The sequence below is a fragment of the Drosophila subobscura genome, chromosome O (assembly GCF_008121235.1).
Source record: "Drosophila subobscura isolate 14011-0131.10 chromosome O, UCBerk_Dsub_1.0, whole genome shotgun sequence".
In the NCBI taxonomy this organism is placed as follows: Eukaryota; Metazoa; Arthropoda; class Insecta; order Diptera; family Drosophilidae; genus Drosophila; species Drosophila subobscura.
In genome coordinates, this window is record NC_048533.1 from 1073955 (window position 1) to 1092396 (window position 18442).

Here is an 18442-nt window from a genome sequence, read left to right on the forward strand (position 1 = left end):
AAGCATGAGTCATAAATGCCAATCACTGGGTCCTCATGGACAATGCAGGCTCGCATGTGTGGGTGTGAATGTGGGTCGGACAAAACAATAAACTTTTGAAGGCTACTCTGCTAAGGGAGGCAGACAGCCAGACAGATGGTATTCACCCGCTGGGCAATTCCGTGGTCGCAATTCGCCTTTATTATCAAACCTGATGTCGTCCGGCGGGGGATTATTATTGCATATGTTATGATAAGCCTTGGCACCTCGCTCCAAGAACCATCACCTCCTCACAGCCTCCTTCAATGTGGCCTCTGGGTGATAACATAATAACAACCGCGCCATAAAAGAGGTTTGTTTGCTTCTGGCCAACAGCGCCCAACAGCAATTTACCGTGGGTGGATTTCGGGAGCAGGCAATCGAATGACCATGTACGTGACCGACGGGAAGCTACTCTGCTCGCCTTCCAGCTTCGAAGTATACAATTTAGTTATTCTCAGGTGCCTCGAATGGTCAAATTTCTTTTGTCTCTCATAACTACAAAATTGAGTAAAGAAGCTACAACATTTCGAAGAAGTGAACAGAGTCCGTTGATGAATGCACACATTTTAGCTATATACATTTTCTGAGAGTTTCAATTACTATGTTGAGAACAAATGCTGAAAAGCTCCTTTATCACATTCCGTAAGAAAATGTATTTCTAACGAGTGGGAACGTTTGTGAGACGCTTCGTACGCGTCACTACTTTTATACCCGGCAGTACATATGTACATATGTACATATACATATCTGTGTCTTAGTGGTTTTTTTTTTAGAGTTTTACATTTTGTCTACTTCTGTCATCTACATCACTTCTTTTTAGCTAACCACCCTCCCCCAGTGATGCACACTGTATGATGCAAAGTGTGCTAGCGAGAAAGAATGAGCAACAAAGAACAAGCATAAGTAAAGCTGCTTGACTGGGTCGGGGTAGCCGCTGCAAATTAATTGTATCATTATGGCTATAATAATGATCCAATCTAATCAAAATTCAGTGATCTGATAAATATGGTCATTCCCTACGGAATTGCATTTACACTTTTATATTTTCTCTCTCAAATTTTGGATAGCGCAGACTTTCGACCTTCGTACGGGCGGAAGGAGGCGGGCCGAGATTTTTCGAAATATTCTTGTAACAGTGCGATATCCCAGCCATCTGTTTGCCACTTTTGGTGCCTCCAGCTATTATAGTCTCTGATATGCAGGCGCTCATCAAGACGGACGGACAGACGGCCAGACTGACGGAAAGACAGACACGGCTATTGATGCTGATAAGGAATATGCTTTCCTTATGTGCGATACACAAATCCACCATCTACTTTCCACCGCAAATACCATAGACCCTATTTACTCTTCGTGTACCGGGTATAAAAATAAAGAAACATTTGCACAGCTCAGGAGCACCCACAAAGACTTAATCCGATTTTTTTTCTGAAATCATTCTGCATCCCTTTTTGCTCCAGGCTCTGACCTGCCCTCTTGTCTGCTTGTCTTATTGCTGGCCGCTTAGTAGTTGTAAAGGGGTAATAAGCCGTCCGTCGGACAAGGAAATGCCGGCAGAGGATCATGGTAAGTGGGCTCGCATTTGAAGGAGTGCGGCCGGAAAACGCTTTGCCATACTCACTCATGGCAGAGCCAATAATGTTATTAAAGCTGATAGTAAACTGTTGCATGTCTCTTCCATTGTGCCAGTTCCGTGTGCAGTGGCCGTTCACTTTGGCTTCACGGTCACCGGGCGCAGTAAAGAAGAGCACAAAAGAAGATCACAGAGGAGGACAAAGAGCTGCACTCGAAAGCAATTTTCCCAGAGTCAACAAAACCGGAGAAAAAGTGCAATTCCGAGTGGTTAGTGGACGGGAGGGAGCGTCAACGGCAACCGGACCGGCAACGGGTAGAGGCAAACACACAAAACTTTGTTAAGCTCTGGGCAATGCCAAGTAGCAGACTTTGCGGGCTTAAAGTTTTCATTATTTATGCTGCCAACTGGCTTACGAACTTGCCGTTTTCGATTGAGCAAGTTCAAGCTGTTCCACTCAATACTCAGCCGAGTACTGTGTGCTGACCATTTTGACTTCAACATATCTTAGTTGAGCGCCCAAGGATAGGCAACAGCAACAGAACGATGCTAGTCAGAGTATTGTAAAAAAGTGACTCTAATTGATGCACTAAAACGAGGTGGTACGGATTGACTTTCTGGGTGCGAATACGGAACCCCGAATACACATGTACATATGTCAGTGGCCTGGCCTTGGCCTTGGCTGTGCCCTAAAGCAGAGCTGAAGCTGAGCATAAGATGGCAATCGAATGGGGTAAACAGACCCATCGCTTTGCCTTTTGGCCTAGGCAAACAAGTGTTTGGAAGCCAGCAGTCAATAGCTCAGAGCCCTGGCTTAAGTCGATGGCGAAAGGCAAACAAACTGAAAATAATATTTACGTTTCGTTTAGTTGAACAATGGGACAGGAGAACGGAAGGGTCTTTTGGTTCGGGTCCCGTCCTTCTGCGCAACATACCGCCCTCTCACACCCCAGTGCACGGAGACCCAGAATGTAAAAACGGAAAACTTGAATGTGTTATCAAGGTTACACAAACGCCAATAGATATCAAAGAGCCCCGGCGCGGACTTGAGTGTGTGGATATGTCATGGCAGAACCGTTTTTGGCCTACACACACACAAGACACAACTTTCAACTTTAATGCCCACGGACAATCTGGAAATGATAAACACCTTAATCATATTAAATTCCAATCATTGAAATGGCTCAAATCACATAATACTCAAAGATATCGCATGTAATGGAGGTAATGGAGAGACAAACTGTGGATGTGATTGAGACGTATGCATCGTATGCGCAGAATGATAGCCAGAAAGCTTTTAGAAGAGACTGCACAGATGTACTAGACGATCAGCCCTGATTGAACCCATTGAGGAACAGATCTGTTCCTGCTTCAGCTTCTTAGCAAATTTCTGCTTTATTCTGAATTGTCAATGTACAATTTGCTTGACTGATTCAACGATTCCACACCGTAAAGAAGGTAAAGAATAATCGGCCTATATCGAATAATCGGAATAATAATAATATTTGAAACATGTTCAACATTCGACAACGGCGCAAGGCCTGCGGAGAGGGAGAGAGCATAGCATGAGAAGCAAAACAATTATATTTTCACTACATCCATACAGTCGATCACTACATTTGTCATCTACGTCCATATCACTTCCCATACGTGCAACACGTCCAGGCTCCCAGACTCCGAAATTTTTCTGGGCAGAGTGGCAACTGATCTCCAGCACCACCCAACAGCAGGACGACTTCGACGAGGACAAGGACGATAACGAAGGGGACGACCTGGATAGAGGTGGTGCCATAGACAGTTCAGCGACTCAAGCGGATCAAGAAGTCCCGTCTAGAGAAGGAGTGCCTGTTCCTTCTGCCCCTGCATGGTTGCAAAATACAAGACCACGAGACCAGCTCCTGCGCGGATCTGGATTTCGGAGACTCCCGGATAGGCAACCAACCTATGTACATACATACATATATCTATATTCAGAACGAGCTCATCAAAGCGTGTGATGGATGTGACTAATTACTGAGTCGTCGCCAACTCTTTCCTCATTCGTGGTTGGAGCTGACTGAGCAGCTGTAGGGGTAGCCGCTGTATGCTAATTAGAGGGGACATGGGATATTTAGAGTAGCTGAGAAGTACATACAATATGCAACAGTTGAGCTACAGAGCCGACAACCACTGGACCCCTTAAGGGTTCCAGGGACTATCAATCCCGCGGCTGACATCGCACTTTAATTTGTTTCCGTCGAATGAAAACCATTTTCAGCTTTTCAAAATGATTTTATTGTTATTTGAAGCAGAAAGAACAAAACTAGTGTTTCGTCATTCGGAAGAACCGTACTGCACGGGACAATATTGGTTCGGGCAAAGTGCCGGCAAATATTTACCCAAAAATCCCAAATTCAAATTAATGTTTCCCTCCATGGCCACCTTCCATTGTATAGGCCATGGCATGTACATACATATGTAAGTATGAATCTATTGAATTTAAAAATGCAGGCAATTAACTTGTCAACACTTTGACGCGGTCCCAGGTCCCCGTCCATTACCCCAGCCAGGAACTTTTCAGGCTCGATTCGGTTCAAAAACCAAAAACCGTATGCGTGCCAAAGTAGGGTTGAGGACAGACCCAGAGTGCGTCTGGACAGGGCTCGGCGACGTGGCCTATCAGAAAATCAGAAAGCGTCATAGAAACCAATCAAATTCAATATAAATATTTGTCATAAAGCATTCGCTACGTGGCGTCGCTCCGTGTTGGATGTCCAAAGGCGGCTGACGGCGAACGATTGCCCAACTTGGTCCGCGGACACGTTCTTTGCTGATGGTCACGTGCGCGGTGAAGCGCATGTATGTATGTACATACATATGTATGTCCAAGAGCCCTTTCCGTGTACTGTTCGCTCCCCAACTGCGCCCAAGTTCAGTGCCACCAGAATTTCATAGCTATTTAGGAACCTAATTAAGCTGCCTGAAGCAAGCGGTACAAATTGGGGCGGCGCTTTGCCTTGCATGGCTAAACATCAAAAGCCCTGGCTCATCGGGACCTCTTTTAACCGCCGAACAAATCCTGCCGAAATGCTCATTTCCCTTGAGCAAAAACAATATCCTGTTTAGGGCTAAGCCAATAGAAAATCGCAGCCCATACAAGCCATATGCCTGGCGACGGGAAATGAGTTTTCCATTTTATTTCATACCGCTCCTTCGGACCCGCAAATAGCCGCTTAGCCGTAGCCCTAAGCCATGCATACCCGCCACCACTTATCCTTCTCCACCTTCGAGGCGACTGCGCCCAGTGCTGCCAGGTTTTTTGTCCACTTTTAACTAATGGCACGCATCCATCAGGCCCGAGCCCACAATCCATGCACAGGTTTGGGAAGCCCTTTCTGGGCAGCATATCGGCGATTCTGACTGGCTTGATTAATGCTCCATTCACTGGCTGCACAAATGCTGAAACACCAGATGTGGGCAGAGTTTGCTTATATATATAAAAATGCAAACGAGTTATCAGATTTCATGGCACCGAACAAGTGGATTTAATTAGTGCTGGTTAAGGTAAGTCCCATTTAACCCGTGCATCAATCTGTCATGCCCGGGTACTGGGTCTGGCCTGGTCTTACCGTTTGAAGGTGTCTGCGAAGGGTTAGTTAAGTGAATTTATCATGCGATGGGAGCATCTCCGCCCCACACCACTTCCTCCACTGTCGAGGATGTTTATGCGAATACGTGATATTTATATGCACAATGCCGACTGGCGCCAAGGTTTGCCACATGCGAACGGCAGAGGCAGACGACTCCTGCCAACACCCGATACCGTCCCGACAATAGTACCAACATACACCCAAACCGCTCTCGCGTCTCGTTTCCGGATATTACGCCTTTTGGTATTCGTTCGCTTGATCCGCCCGAATCTTCGTCGTGTGTAGCACCCGCGCCTTGAGAGGATAAAAACGAACTGAATATTATTTGGCTCAGAGTCGTAAGGCCTTTTTTTCGACGGTGCCACTGCCGGTGTCGGTGCCAGGCGCAGTCGCAGTGGCAGTCAAAGAGCGGCTTCAATACTTGCAGGAATATTGGCTGGCGCTCATCATATGTACATATGTACATACGTCTGTACATTCATACATACATATGTAGGTGGGATGGCATGGATGCGTTTCCCTTCTGTCCCGAGGAGGCAGCTTGCACTTGTACGACTGCTAACTTGTTGAAACAGCCAATTGCCATTTGCCGTAAAAACGATTTGGGTGTTCGTAAGCAGGAAAGGATCCCCAAAAATCCATATCGAAATTTTGCTGGTACAAATTCGTTGCTTTCCGGACAGCATTTACCACCCAATTGTGGGCCTCTTAATCAATGGGGGATAAATCCAAAAATATTTATGCCCAATTTAATATCCAAGTTCTTAAGTCACACGTCACACGTTCAGATCTGTTTTAGTGAGATTTATTATGCTCGGTGGCTGGACATTACTCCAAGTAGTAATATATACCGGTACTCGAAGTGTAAAGTATATATATTCCCCCACAAAGTATATATATTCTTGATCAGCATCAACAGCCGAGCCATGTCTGCCTGTCCGTCCGTCTGTCCGTCTTTCCGTCCCTCCGTCCGTCTTGTTGAGCGCCTGGATCTCAGAGACTATAAAAGCTAGATCCACAAAATTTTGCATCCTGACATCTGTATGCTCACACTGTTGCAAGTGTATTTCAAAAATGAGCCCCGCCCCCTTCTTCCCCCGCAAAAAGCCGAAAACCTCCCAAATCTAAAAATTTGAAGATAAAACTATTTCTAACTATAACGAGAAGGGACGTGTGAGACGCTTCTTACGCGTCACAACTTTTATACCCGGCACTCAGTACTACATCTGCAACTTAGCGGTTATTTGTCAAATTTAACATTTTTTTTCATCTGTCATCTACATCAACAACACTACTCACGCCAACACGCTCCGTTAGCTCGCCCCCCTTCCCTAGAGCAACACACTGCAGAGTCAGGGCAGCGACGCGGCAGAGACAGAGGCAGAGACGTGTCAGAGGCAGCGGCCGCAAGCACTGCGCGAAGCAGATTGTGAATGAGAGAATGTGCAAAAAACAAATATAAGCTGCGGGACGGGGTGGGTTTGGCCACTGCAAATTAATTTCTTCATTGTGGCTATAATAATGATCCAATTGGATCCCAATTTGTTGATCTGATAGATACAAACAAACAACAAACAAACAAAAAACGAGAAGGGACGTGTGAGACGCTTCTTACGCGTCACATCTTTTATACCCGGCACTCAGTACTACATCTGCAACTTAGCGGTTATTTGTCAAATTTTACATTGTTTCTTCATCTGTCATCTACATCAACAACACTACTCACGCCAACACGCTCCTTTAGCTCGCCACCCTCCCCTAGAAAAACACACTGCAGAGTCAGGGCAGAGGCATCGGCAGAGGCATCGGCAGAGGCAGCGGCAGAGGCAGCGGCAGAGAAGTGTCATGGGGCAGAGGCCATAAACTGCGCGAAGCAGAGTGTGCTGCTATAAGCTGCGGGACCGGGTGGGTTTGGCCACTGAAAATTAATTTCTTCATTGTGGCTATAATAATTATCCAATCGGATCCCAATTTGGTGATCTGATAGATATGGTCATTCCCTACGGAATGGCGTTTTTAGTTTTCTGTTATCTTCAAAATTGTAGATTTGGGAGGTTTTCGCCATTTTACGGGGGCGGAAGGGGGCGGGGCTCATTTTTAAAATACACTGGTTTCAGTGTGAGCATACAGCAGTCTGGTGCCAAAATTTGGTGGCTCTAGCTCTTAGAGAACTAGCCGACAAACAAGACGGACGGACGGACAGACGGACAGACAGATATGGCTCAATCGACTCGGCTATTGATGCTGATCAAGAATATATATACTTTATGGGGTCGGAAACGTTTCCTTCTGTGCGTTACATACATTCACTTTGTGCACAAATACAATATACCCTATTTACTCTTCGAGTAGCGGGTATAAAAAACACACACACATCTGGATGCACATCTAGTCGTGTATTTTGATTGTCGTACACTTCTCATGTGCATTGTACAAGACAAATGTACATACGTGGCCGGTAAATAAAATTCGTTTATTGCACTGCATTTGTTGCTTTAGTCAAACTGGTAGACAGAAAAAAACAATATAAATATTCATCGCGTTCACCGTGAGGCACAGTAGGAAGGCCAAAAGACCGGACAGTACGGACTCTGAAAGCGTAGGGACGGGCACTTAATGTCTGGGCTGAATGTGGGGAAAGCATCATTCTGTATTTGAATGGTTTTTCTGCTCTATCTCTGCGTGTCTGGGTCGGTTACTGTTGTCTCATGGATGAAAAGTATCACCAGCAAATTCTTTTAGCTTGAAAAAACAACAATATCCTAAAAACCCGCCGAGAGTTGTGTATTTCTGTCTGTTATGTCTGATAATTATACCCGGTACTCGAAGAGTAAATAGGGTATATTGTATTTGTGCGAATAACGGTTGTATGTAACGCACAGAAGGAAACGTTTCCGACCCCATAAAGTATATATATTCTTGATCAGCATCAATAGCCGAGTCTATGTCTGTCTGTCTGTCTGTCCGTCTGTCCGTCCGTCTTGTTGAGCGCCTGGATCTCAGAGACTATAAGAGCTAGAGCCACCAAATTTTGCATCCAGACTTCTGTATGCTCAAACCTCCCAAATCTACAATTTTGATAGCAGAAAACTAAAAACGCCATTCCGTAGGGAATGACCATATCTATCAGATCACCAAATTGGGATACGATTGGATCATTATTATAGCCACAATGAAGAAATTAATTTGCAGTGGCCAAACCCACCCCGTCCCGCAGCATTCACACTCTGCTTCGCGCTGTTTATGGCCTCTCCCCCTGACACGTTTTTGCCTCTGCCTCTGCCGCGACTCTGCAGTGTGTGTCTTTAGGGGAGGGTGGCGAGCTAAAGGAGCGTGTTGGCGTGAGCAGTGTTGTTGATGTAGATGACAGATGAAGAAAAAATGTAAAATTTGACAAATAACCGCAAAAGTGCAGAAGTACTGAGTGCCGGGTATAAAAGTTGTGACGCGTAAGAAGCGTCTCACACGTCCCTTCTCGTTTCATCTGAATTAGTGCTTAGTAGCAGTTGTGGTCAGAAGCGGTTTCAAAATTTTACACCGCCCCCTTCCGCCACCACAAATCGGGAAAATCTGCGGTATTCACAATTCACAGAAAACTAAAACCGCCATTCTGTAGGGAATGACCATATCTATCAGTTCACAAAATTATGATCCGATTGGACTATTATTATAGCCACAATGGATAAATTAATTTGCAGTGGCTAAACCCACCCTGTCCAGCAGTTTTTGTTTTTTTTTCACATTCTCATCCACACTCTGCTTCTGTAGCTGCCGCTGACCGCTGCCTCTGCCGCGGCTCTGCCTCTGACGTGGATCTGTAGTGTGAGGCTCTAGGGAAGGAGGGCGAGCGAAAATAGCGTGTTGGCGTGAGAAGTTATGTAGATGTAGATGTAGATGACAGGTGTAGAAAAAATTTAAAATGTCAAATGTAAAATTCGAAAAAAAAAAACAATATGGTTCAGGTACACTGACTAAGTGCCGGGAATAAAAGTTGTGACGCGTAAGATGCGTCTCACACGTCCCTTCTCGTTTTTTTAAATACACTTGTAACAGTGTGAGCATAAAAAAGTCTGGATGCAAAATTTGGTGGCTCTACACTGACTTAGTACCGGGTATAAAAGTTGTGACGCGTAAGAAGCGTCTCAAACGTCCCTTCTCGTTTCACATTACATCTGTTTGAGTAGGGTTAGTTGAACAATTTAAGCTCAGCCGTCTCTCCATAGATTTAGATTAGCAATAACTTAAACGACGCTGAATCAATTCACCTATTCACAACAAATAAGGGGACCCAGGATATAAATGTTTTTCGATTTTTTTTAAAGTCCAAATTTTTAAAAATTGCCGCACAAAAATCCACATTTTTGCTTTTCAAAGCTTAATATTTTGCATACGGTACGCTTAAACCACAAAGGTTTTGGGTATACATTGTATGTATTATAAATTAGATATATTATAAGTATATATACATATGTATGTAAAATATGTATCAAATCTTGCAAATATACCCATGGAGTACCGGGAATAAAAATACAGCCACAAGCCTAATGGCGAAACAATTCGACATTAATGGCTACAATAATGATGGAAATCAAGACGGGTATCCACACTCCAGTGGACAGCGGTGCGATTGGCAGTGACACAACGTAATTATCAGCTCGTGATAATGTCCGACTCGCTGGTAGAAATTACAGTCACTGACGGTGCTGAGAGACTGGGTGAAGTCTCCATTTCTTTGTCATTTGAAGTGCAATTAAATGTGGAAGTTAACAGAAAACTTCAAGTGGTTTCTCTCTTCCTCACAAACCAGAAAGGGCGGTTTGATTTCAATTCATTTTGCTGAAACTAGCAAGCATTTATTAATCTACAAAAAGGAGAATTGTACAAAAGAACTTAAAGAACATATTGTGGTCTCTACTTAGCTACTCGTACGAATACGATTTGTTGTGACTTAGGTTAAGTACACAGTACATCAGTGCATCTTTGAACGAGTTTCTTAACAGAAATGCATCTGTTTAATGAGTTGAAATTAAATAAAACCCACGAAACATGAAACATTGTTCAATCTTACAAATTACAATAGGCATTCTTCAATGGGTCCCTGGGCGGTCAGATCCAGTCAGTTCATGCTGACATGCCTTGCCACAGAGACAAGATTTCATTTTTATTGGAATTCAAATGTAAAAAATGCAATCATTTCCCTGCTTTGTTAAGATTTGTTTGCTTAAACGAATTACGTTTTGATTTCGGTCTTGCTTTTGTGGATTGCGTGCTTGCAGAGTTTACATCTCGGAAAAATTGGTTTAGTGCAGCGTTTGTGTGTTGTGTGGTTCTGGTTGTATCTATTCTGGTGGCTATTCAAAGGACATCGAGTAAATTAAACGTACATACAAAATATTCTCTTAACAAACTAATATCAAAGTTTAGTTATCAACAGTTTAATTCGTGGCCGTCGCATGCAGCATGCGCGTTCCTTGCTCTCTCAACTATATATGTATATGATCGCTGTACATACATATATTATATTTTAAATTTCAACGAACGGTGGTGTAGCGTATTTCTAGCGCTGTCTCTGCGTTTCTGGTCTCTGCTCTCTTTTGCTTAGACGTGTTTACTTTAGTTCAGTGTTCAGTATAGGTGTATACGGGTGGATAGATGGATTGTTACAAGGCTTTTCTGATTCTATGTAGTCTGAATCTTCTCCGAATTTATCTGCTACTTATCTGCAATAAATGACTTTGTGTGCACTTTATGTGCGGCTATCACAATTCCATTCTCGTTCCAATATCTGGCTCTCATTTGTATTTGAAATAGTTTCCACTCAACTCGGTCTTCTCAGGATTGTCCTAGTATATATGTATTGTGTAATAGTCTCGTTGCTTGCAACGCCATAGCTCAGCTGTCAATTAATGTACGATATCGAAATAGTTTGAAATGATAATAAGGCTTTCAGTTCAGAGCTGGAAACGATTGGGATTTGGGTCTAAAGGTAAGGATAGGAAGGGATGCTTGCGACACATATCACCTTCAGGATAGAGTAAAAAAGTAAAGTAAAAATACGAAGAACTGTGCCTGTGGGGGAGTAAAGAGGTCAAATCTGACTGTGATCTTGCTCCGGAGCAGCTGGTGCTGCCACTGAAGTGGCAGGTGCTATTGTCTCTGGCTTGCCAGCATTCAGTTTTGCCTTTACTTTCAGCAACAATGCCTCAAAGGAGTCCTCCTGCGCCTTTGGGGCTGGTGCTTCCTTGGGAAACACATATGAGTGGTAGTTGTTGATGCCAGCATTATCTGCCAAGTGCAAAGGTTAAGGCAGTCAGTGAAAAGTACTTTAACTATAGCTAGAGACTCGTTTGAGGCACTCACCCAAATCGGCATACGAGGCACGACAGAAGGCGCGTCTTCCGCCAAAGCTAATATCATACATGTTGATCTGTGGATCCCTTGGGCTAGTGTCGATCGCCGTGAAAGCGTCCTGCGCTCGTTCGTACGTCACAAAGCCATACTTCATGCTGAAACAAAGAGCATCATTCAATTTTAAATGCACTTCTGTTTGGCTGAGTACTACTCTCTACTCTCCATTCTCTCCTCTCCTCTTACCCGTTCTCCTTGTAGTGGATTGTTATCTGCTTAATGCTGCCATAGGCCAAAAACTTTTGGCGTAGCAGCTCTTTGGTGGTCTCTTGCTCAATACGACCCACATATACAATGCGGCGCTCCTCCACCGCGGGTTGCGATACGTTCCGATCCACAAATCCCCGTCTATTGTTGTTGCTGTTTTCGAAGCGCGCCTCAGATTGTGAGCGGGAACGGGAACGCCGCAAGGGACGCTGCGGACTTCTACTACGGCTGCGCTCACGATCGCTGATTTCGGATCCTGAACTAGAATAGACGGCCTGCCGGTTTGGCTGCTGGTTTTTTGAGCGTCGCTTGTTGTAGCTGGTGCGACGCTGTCGGCGCTCATATTTGCCCGCCTCCGAGTACGATGAGGAACTAACCGAGCTGCGGTGGCGGTGTGTGCTGCGCGAGGAATAGCCGCCGTTGCCAATACTGCTGCCTCCGCACGTAGCCGTTGCATCCAGGCTGCGCAGCCGCTCTGTTGAGTGGGAGCGGGAACGTGACCGAGACCTAGATCTGTACGAGGCCAGGGTGCTGCAATCCGAAGAAGATCCACTCGTGGAACTAGATTCATTCGAGCCTGGCGCTCGACGCTTGCGGTAGTGGCGCCGTGATCGCTCGCGCGACTGCCGCGTGCTAGCGGGCAGCACCAGCAGGGGAAATTCGGGTTGCAGATCGGTCTGGGTCGCCATGCTGACAAGAGTCTTGCGCTCGCGATTCTTGGGCAGATGCATGATGACCATATCCTCGCCATGCGGCGTGTTCTTCTCAGCCACACACGAGAGTTTTACCCGGTTGCCATCAATGCTATCAGCATTGCTCTTCGGCAGCAACGTGGCCATGGCCGTGCTACTCGTCTGTCTCACCACCTCGCTCTGTATGCTGGCTATAAGGGAGTTGCTTATGTTCTTGTTCGGGTCCTTGCCGTTGGAGATGTTGTACAGAAGGACCGATGATTTGAGCAACGAACGGGGCGAGGCCTTGCTCAGCTGGTTCGGAGGTATCGTTATGTCCGTGTTGCAGCTGGCAGACACAATAATCAATGCGTCCAGATCGGGACGTAGTTTTTCCTTGTTGGGCGTCGTTAGTGTTGCTGTTGCTGTCGAATCGCAGCTCTCCTCCTCCAATTCCACGCGGTACGTGTCCTTGACAATGTCTTTGAGCGGCGGCAGCTTCGTCACGCGCGGCACCTTAGCCGAGACACGCGAATCGATAATCTTCAGCTGCTGGGCCCGCTTCATCTCCAGCATTCGGAGCACCTTGTTCTTCGCCACAGTAATCGGATCCATGGGCAGTGCTGCCGCTGTGCCTTCCTTAATGGGCGGACACTTGAGACTGTTGACAATCTTGACTATGGCCGCTGTCTTCTGCTGGTGGTTTGATGTTGTTGAAACTGTCATTGGTTTCAGCGCGCTCAATGCGGCCGCTGGGGAGGAGCTTTGGTGAGCCAACTTGGGCTGTTTGGGAGGCGTGGGCTTAGCCTTCGGGCTGGCTTTTGGGATGATGGTACTGCCGCCGCCACAGCGACGCTGCTTGTACTCTTCCAGATTAAGTTTTCGCTTGGGCGCCTGAGTCGATGGCGTAGTACCTTTTGCTGGTGCTACAGGCGCGCCTGATGCTGAAGCTTCCCGTTCGTGCTTGAGAAGCGCAAGATTCTTCCCTCCCAAGCCCAACCCAGTGATGGCGGCTGGCTGTGGCTTGCTGCCGACTGCAGATTTCGTACCCTCTTGAGTTTTCTTCGAGGCTACTTTATTGGACTTGGACGCGGCAGAACCCACTTTTCGTTTGAGGAAGTCGCACTGTTTCTTGTTGGGCACAAGGCAAATGTTGTTTGTGGTCTTGGGCTTGGTCACGATGGTTGCTCCTCGAGCTGGATTTTCTTGGTTCTCCATCGGCCCCAGTTTTGTCTGTTGCTGAATTTTGGATGGAGAGCAAGAGAGCATTTAAGTAATGTTTTTGGCGCGGCATGCACTCGAGCTCTTAACTCCTCGTACTCACCTCTTTACTGATGACCATTGGCTTCTTGGCGGGCAATTTCGGGGACCAGGAGGGGTCCGCCTTCACATTGTCCACATAGCACAAATCCTCGGCAGCTGCTGCCTCCCCTTTCTCCAGCTGGCCTGTGGACCACACGCTCTCATCCACGTCAACCACGTCAATAGTCTCCACATCAATGATTGAGTCCGAGTCGTCGTCGTCGTCAGATTCGCGCTGCCTCGCGGATGCAACTGTAGGTTTGCGTACAACAGCAGCGACAACACCAGCACCAGCCGCAGGCACAGCCACAGCACCTGATGGAGCAGAAGGTGGAACGACTGATGCCAGTTTAGGGTGAGTTTGTGGACCTGTTTCTTGGACTCTGTTCTTGGACTCTGTCGCGCGGTAGGCGCTTATGTTCTCTGCAAAGTCATCTTTGGTGATAAAATCAGCTAGATCAAAGTTATTCACATCAATGTTCAGCCCCAAGGCATCGGCTTCCGAGGCTATGGTGTTGGTGCTCAGCGTTCGACCTTTGCGGTCACTGTAGTCCAATGCATTAACTTCGTCTTTGAGTAGACTTGAATCCAGTATCGGTTGCTCTTTGTTCTCCTCCTCCTCCTGATCATCGTCTTCGTCGTAGTCGCTTGAGTGGGACTCATAGTCGCCAATTGAGGAACTGTCTGTGCGCGTGCGGAACGTAGAGTTGCTGCATTGACTCTGCACATCCTCTTCTATATGACCTCCTCCAAGACTTACACTGTCTGGATAATTATATTGGACCACGGAGCTCAAATGACGCTCGTGCTGTTCATAGGCCACCTCCACTTCGCCGTCGGTGAGGGCCTGATAGACCTGGGCATTGAGTACGTTAGCCTCCTGGTCGCTTAGCTGCTGCTCCACGAAATCGCTGTAGATCAGCTATTCAAACAGATGAACACACATTTAGCCTCCTGCCTGAACAGTTACTTTTCTCAAGTTCTCGGGCCATTGCCATCACCTACCAGGTTCTTACTGCTCTGCAACTCCACCTCGCCGTCGACCTCGTGTCCCAGCAGGGAGTGGGCGTCTGTGGGCTCAATGGGCAGTATTCCGTTCAGAGTGTCCGTCAACTGCAGGCTGAAATAGAGTGTGAATAAAATGAGAATGCGAACCGCCAGTTCCAATACTCTACTCGGTACTTACTCATCGTTGGGAGACCAAAAGCTCGGCTCTGTCTCATACTTTGCAAAGTTTCCCTCGAAGGGATCCTCGTGAAAAACATTCAACAATCGGGAGTCCATCGCGTGTCAAGTGGTTTGCTGCAGAGAGAATAAGATTCGTTATTGGTAGATAATTATATCCATGTACATAGAATTCGTTTCAATCGATTCAGTCTATCATCCTATGCGAACACACATAACCGCCACTGGAACGCTACTGGGAGCCATCATCTGCAGGGAATAGACAGTGTAATGTCCAGCATCTACAAAAGCTAGCCATGCTGGACCAAACAATAACGAGAAGGGACGTGTGAGACGCTTCTTACGCGTCACAACTTTTATACCCGGTACTAAGTAGAACATCTGTAACTTAACGGTTTTTTTTAAATTTTTTATTTTCGATTTTACATTTTTTCTACATCTTTCATCTACATCACTTCTCACGTCAACACGCTCCTTTAGCTCCATCTGTTAAATGTTAAATGATCTGTTAAATATGGTCCTTGCCTACGGAGTGGCGTTTGTAGTTTTCTTTTATCTTCACAATTTTAGTTTTTAGAGGTTTTCGACCTTTTAAGGGGCGGGGCTCATTTTTGAAATAGACTTGTAACAGTGTGAGCAGCATACAGAAGTCTGAATGCAACATTTGGTGGCTCTAGCTTTTATAGTCTCTGAGATCCAGGCGCTCAACAAGACGGACAGACGCACGGACAGACAGACATGGCTCAATCGACTCGGCTATTGATGCTGATCAAGAATATATGTACTTTATGGGGTCGGAAACCTTTCCTTCTGTGCGTTACAAACATCCGTTATTCACCACAAATACAATATACCCTATTTTCTCTTCGAGTACCGGGTATAAAAAGGATTGTGCCAATCAAGACAGAGAAGAAAATGCGGGTTAATAAATTGGTGGAGCTCATCTACAGAAAGACTCCAGTGGCGAGTGAAAGGCTGCCGAAGAAGACGCCCGAGTCGACCAAACAGTTATCTGCGGCTAATCCTCGGACTAATTACTCTGGCTCTGTCACAGCTGATCTCACAGAGAGTGTGAAAAGCCCGAGAAAGCCTTGACATCCGTATCCATCCGTCCAGATGACTACATCAAGGTAGTTGATCAAACCGGATACTTTATTGTCAGCGGCACAGAACAGCAGTTGGCCCAAAAGCTAATTGACTTGAAGGCCCAAGGGGTTTCTGTCGTCCGTGCTTCTCCCGAAGGTTACTGAGGAGGGAGTGTTGCAGCAGTTGCAGCTGTTGCAGGAATTGCAGCAATTGCACCTGAACCGTGAAGAGATTTTCGAGAAAATGCACTCAAAGATTAATACGCTGGCGCAGCGACGCGGGCTGCGTCTAAATCAGAAGAACAGAAACTCATAAGCTTCTCATGTACATACATTACAAATTACATTCAACGCGAGAATTAAATTCGCGTAAGAATTAGATATTAGATATCACATTCTATTTTTGGTGTTCGTTCGACAAACAACTCTTTTTGAGTTCAGTCCTTTTCAACATAAACTGAAGTACCTGGTCAATGCGGACTCATCGTCAGGCGACCATCACATTTCGCTGTAGCGAATAAATAACAATCAAAAAAATAGATATTACCAAATTCAAATTTTGCGCGCTAGACTCAACAAGTTGGCAACGCCAGCAGTGCAGCGAAGGGAGACCCAAAGAGGAACGACAAAAAGCAGCGTGGCATGTTGACAGCAGGAGAAAGCAACAGTTTTACCCTCTCACATTGCACAAACTTAAATCACGGGCTGCTAACAACAAAAACAAAACACATGCGCACGCACACACACATGCGACAGATGGAAGAAGAAGATAAGCCGCCTCACATGTGTTGCGAGCCAACGAACCACGTGTGGGTGTGTGTGCGCACGCATACGAATGTATGGGTAAATGCCGCCGCCACGCCATGTGCTTTTTTATGCTCCAACACAACAATCAATCCGAAAACTTTTTTCTACACTTCACTATCGCATTTCCCATTTCACCCGCACACCTTCACACACAACAGCCGCGTTTTGTTTAAAGAGCTGTTTTCATTCGATGTAAATACGTGACAGACGAAATGCGAAATGGATTCACCGACAATCACATTCTTGCGAATTTGTATGGCCCGCCGGAGTCCCCACTCCGAGGCTGGAGCGCCTGTTCAGCTTTCAGGTGGTTTCCAGTTGCCAAATTTTACCTTTGGGATATTTCAGCTTGCGCCCGGCACCTATTCACTCTTGATATTTAATCCTAATCCTATGTCAACTGTATAAATTGTTGTTTTTTATAGCTTGTTGTCGCCGTCTGTTTGGCTGTCTGCTTTAACCTCACACATTGAGCGCCGCGTCTGCAGCACCAACGCGAGCACAGGTCCCTAAATTCACGTTATTCGTTTTCGATTTTTCAATTTCAAGTTATGTTGCACTGTCACTTTCATTCGAATTTATTTCTCAAAGTATTCGAACACCACTATAATTCATTTCACGGTCGGTTTATCTGAATCACATTGCTCAAAATATGTTCACGTGGAACGTGGACCTCGCAGCGCGGCAATGTTATTCTGTTGGGCAGTGTTGCCAACTCTTCGGGTCATAAAAAAGCTACACTATCCTTTGAAAAAAGCTAGAAAGAAGACCAAAAAAAGCAACGATAGGGAAACGATATTTTTATTGATTAATAGTACTTTTGAGATATTATCAAGTTCGTCAAACATATCGTCTTCTGCGGCAGAATGTAAGTCTGTAGTGATCCCTATATGTTTTAAACATAATGAGGGCCTTCAGAGACAGACGCAACAAACAGTATTTTATTCTTTTGTGCAAAAGAGGAGGACGAATACTTATGTTCGGCTATTTTGGCAGGCACAAATTGCTTTGTTTTTCACTATTGCTTAATTGACAATAATTGCATAAGCATTTCCCATCATCGGCTGCATTTAAAGCCACTATTTTTTTTTTTCAAAAGATAAAAATTCAACGAAGCAATAAAAATACTTGAAGTTGGCAGACGTTTAAAAAATGTAAAATTACGTTACTATAGCTCCCACTACCGACTATTTTTCAATCCATCCAGCATTTGGCAATTGAAATTCTAAAACTAGTGGGAAAATAGCTCGATTGTCAACACTATTCGCTGGAACGGGGCAGTGTGACCGCAGACTTTTCTAAAAAAATATACCGCATGACCATCAAAAATTTGGCAAAATATACCGTAAATCCTAAATAATTGTACTCGATTTCGATATTTTAATTAATATTACCCGTTAGTGAAGAACCTTAGCAATAAACCAATTATTTAATTCGCTTCATAAATCAATTCTCCACAAGATTGTCTGGTTTTCGGAACTGGATTGTTTTTAGAAAAACATTCAAACTAAAAAGGTCAATAAAATATGAAATCATAAATCGTTAGTGGGAGTC

The 18442-nt window shown here is 45.3% G+C and overlaps 2 protein-coding genes across 3 annotated transcripts in view; both read right to left on the reverse strand.

Annotated features, from left to right (window-relative positions):
* The window catches only part of LOC117896135 (serine/threonine-protein kinase 32A-like), a 30218-nt gene extending 24906 nt beyond the window's left edge, over window positions 1-5312 (reverse strand). The window contains exon 1 of the mRNA XM_034804205.1: window positions 5203-5312. The gene's annotated coding sequence lies outside the window, so the exon portion shown is untranslated. The remainder of the gene's footprint in view (window positions 1-5202) is intronic.
* Window positions 5313-10044: 4732 nt separating this feature from the next.
* LOC117896907 (serine/arginine repetitive matrix protein 2) lies at window positions 10045-17592 on the reverse strand. 2 transcript variants are annotated; one of them, XM_034805443.1, is made up of 7 exons: window positions 17221-17592; window positions 14998-15113; window positions 14817-14931; window positions 13834-14733; window positions 11818-13748; window positions 11584-11729; window positions 10045-11508 (listed from the first exon to the last, which is right to left on the reverse strand). In XM_034805443.1, the coding sequence occupies exons 2-7, from the start codon at window positions 15093-15095 to the stop codon at window positions 11312-11314; spliced, it is 3387 nt and encodes a 1128-aa protein (XP_034661334.1). In that variant the 5' UTR covers window positions 15096-15113; window positions 17221-17592; the 3' UTR covers window positions 10045-11311. The 2 variants fall into 2 exon arrangements, with proteins under 2 accessions (XP_034661334.1, XP_034661335.1); XM_034805444.1 differs by having other exon boundaries at window positions 14998-15124.
* Window positions 17593-18442: the final 850 nt, after the last annotated feature.

Bases quoted from the DNA above. Each gene is read 5' to 3' on its own strand.
- LOC117896907 (XM_034805443.1), bottom strand. From the start codon at position 15,095: ATGGACTCCCGATTGTTGAATGTTTTTCACGAGGATCCCTTCGAGGGA. The intron at 14,932-14,997 runs GTAAGTACCGAG...ACTCTATTTCAG, and splicing joins TTTTGGTCTCCCAACGATGA to CCTGCAGTTGACGGACACTC. The intron at 11,509-11,583 runs GTGAGTGCCTCA...TGCACTTGGCAG, and splicing joins TGCCTCGTATGCCGATTTGG to ATAATGCTGGCATCAACAAC.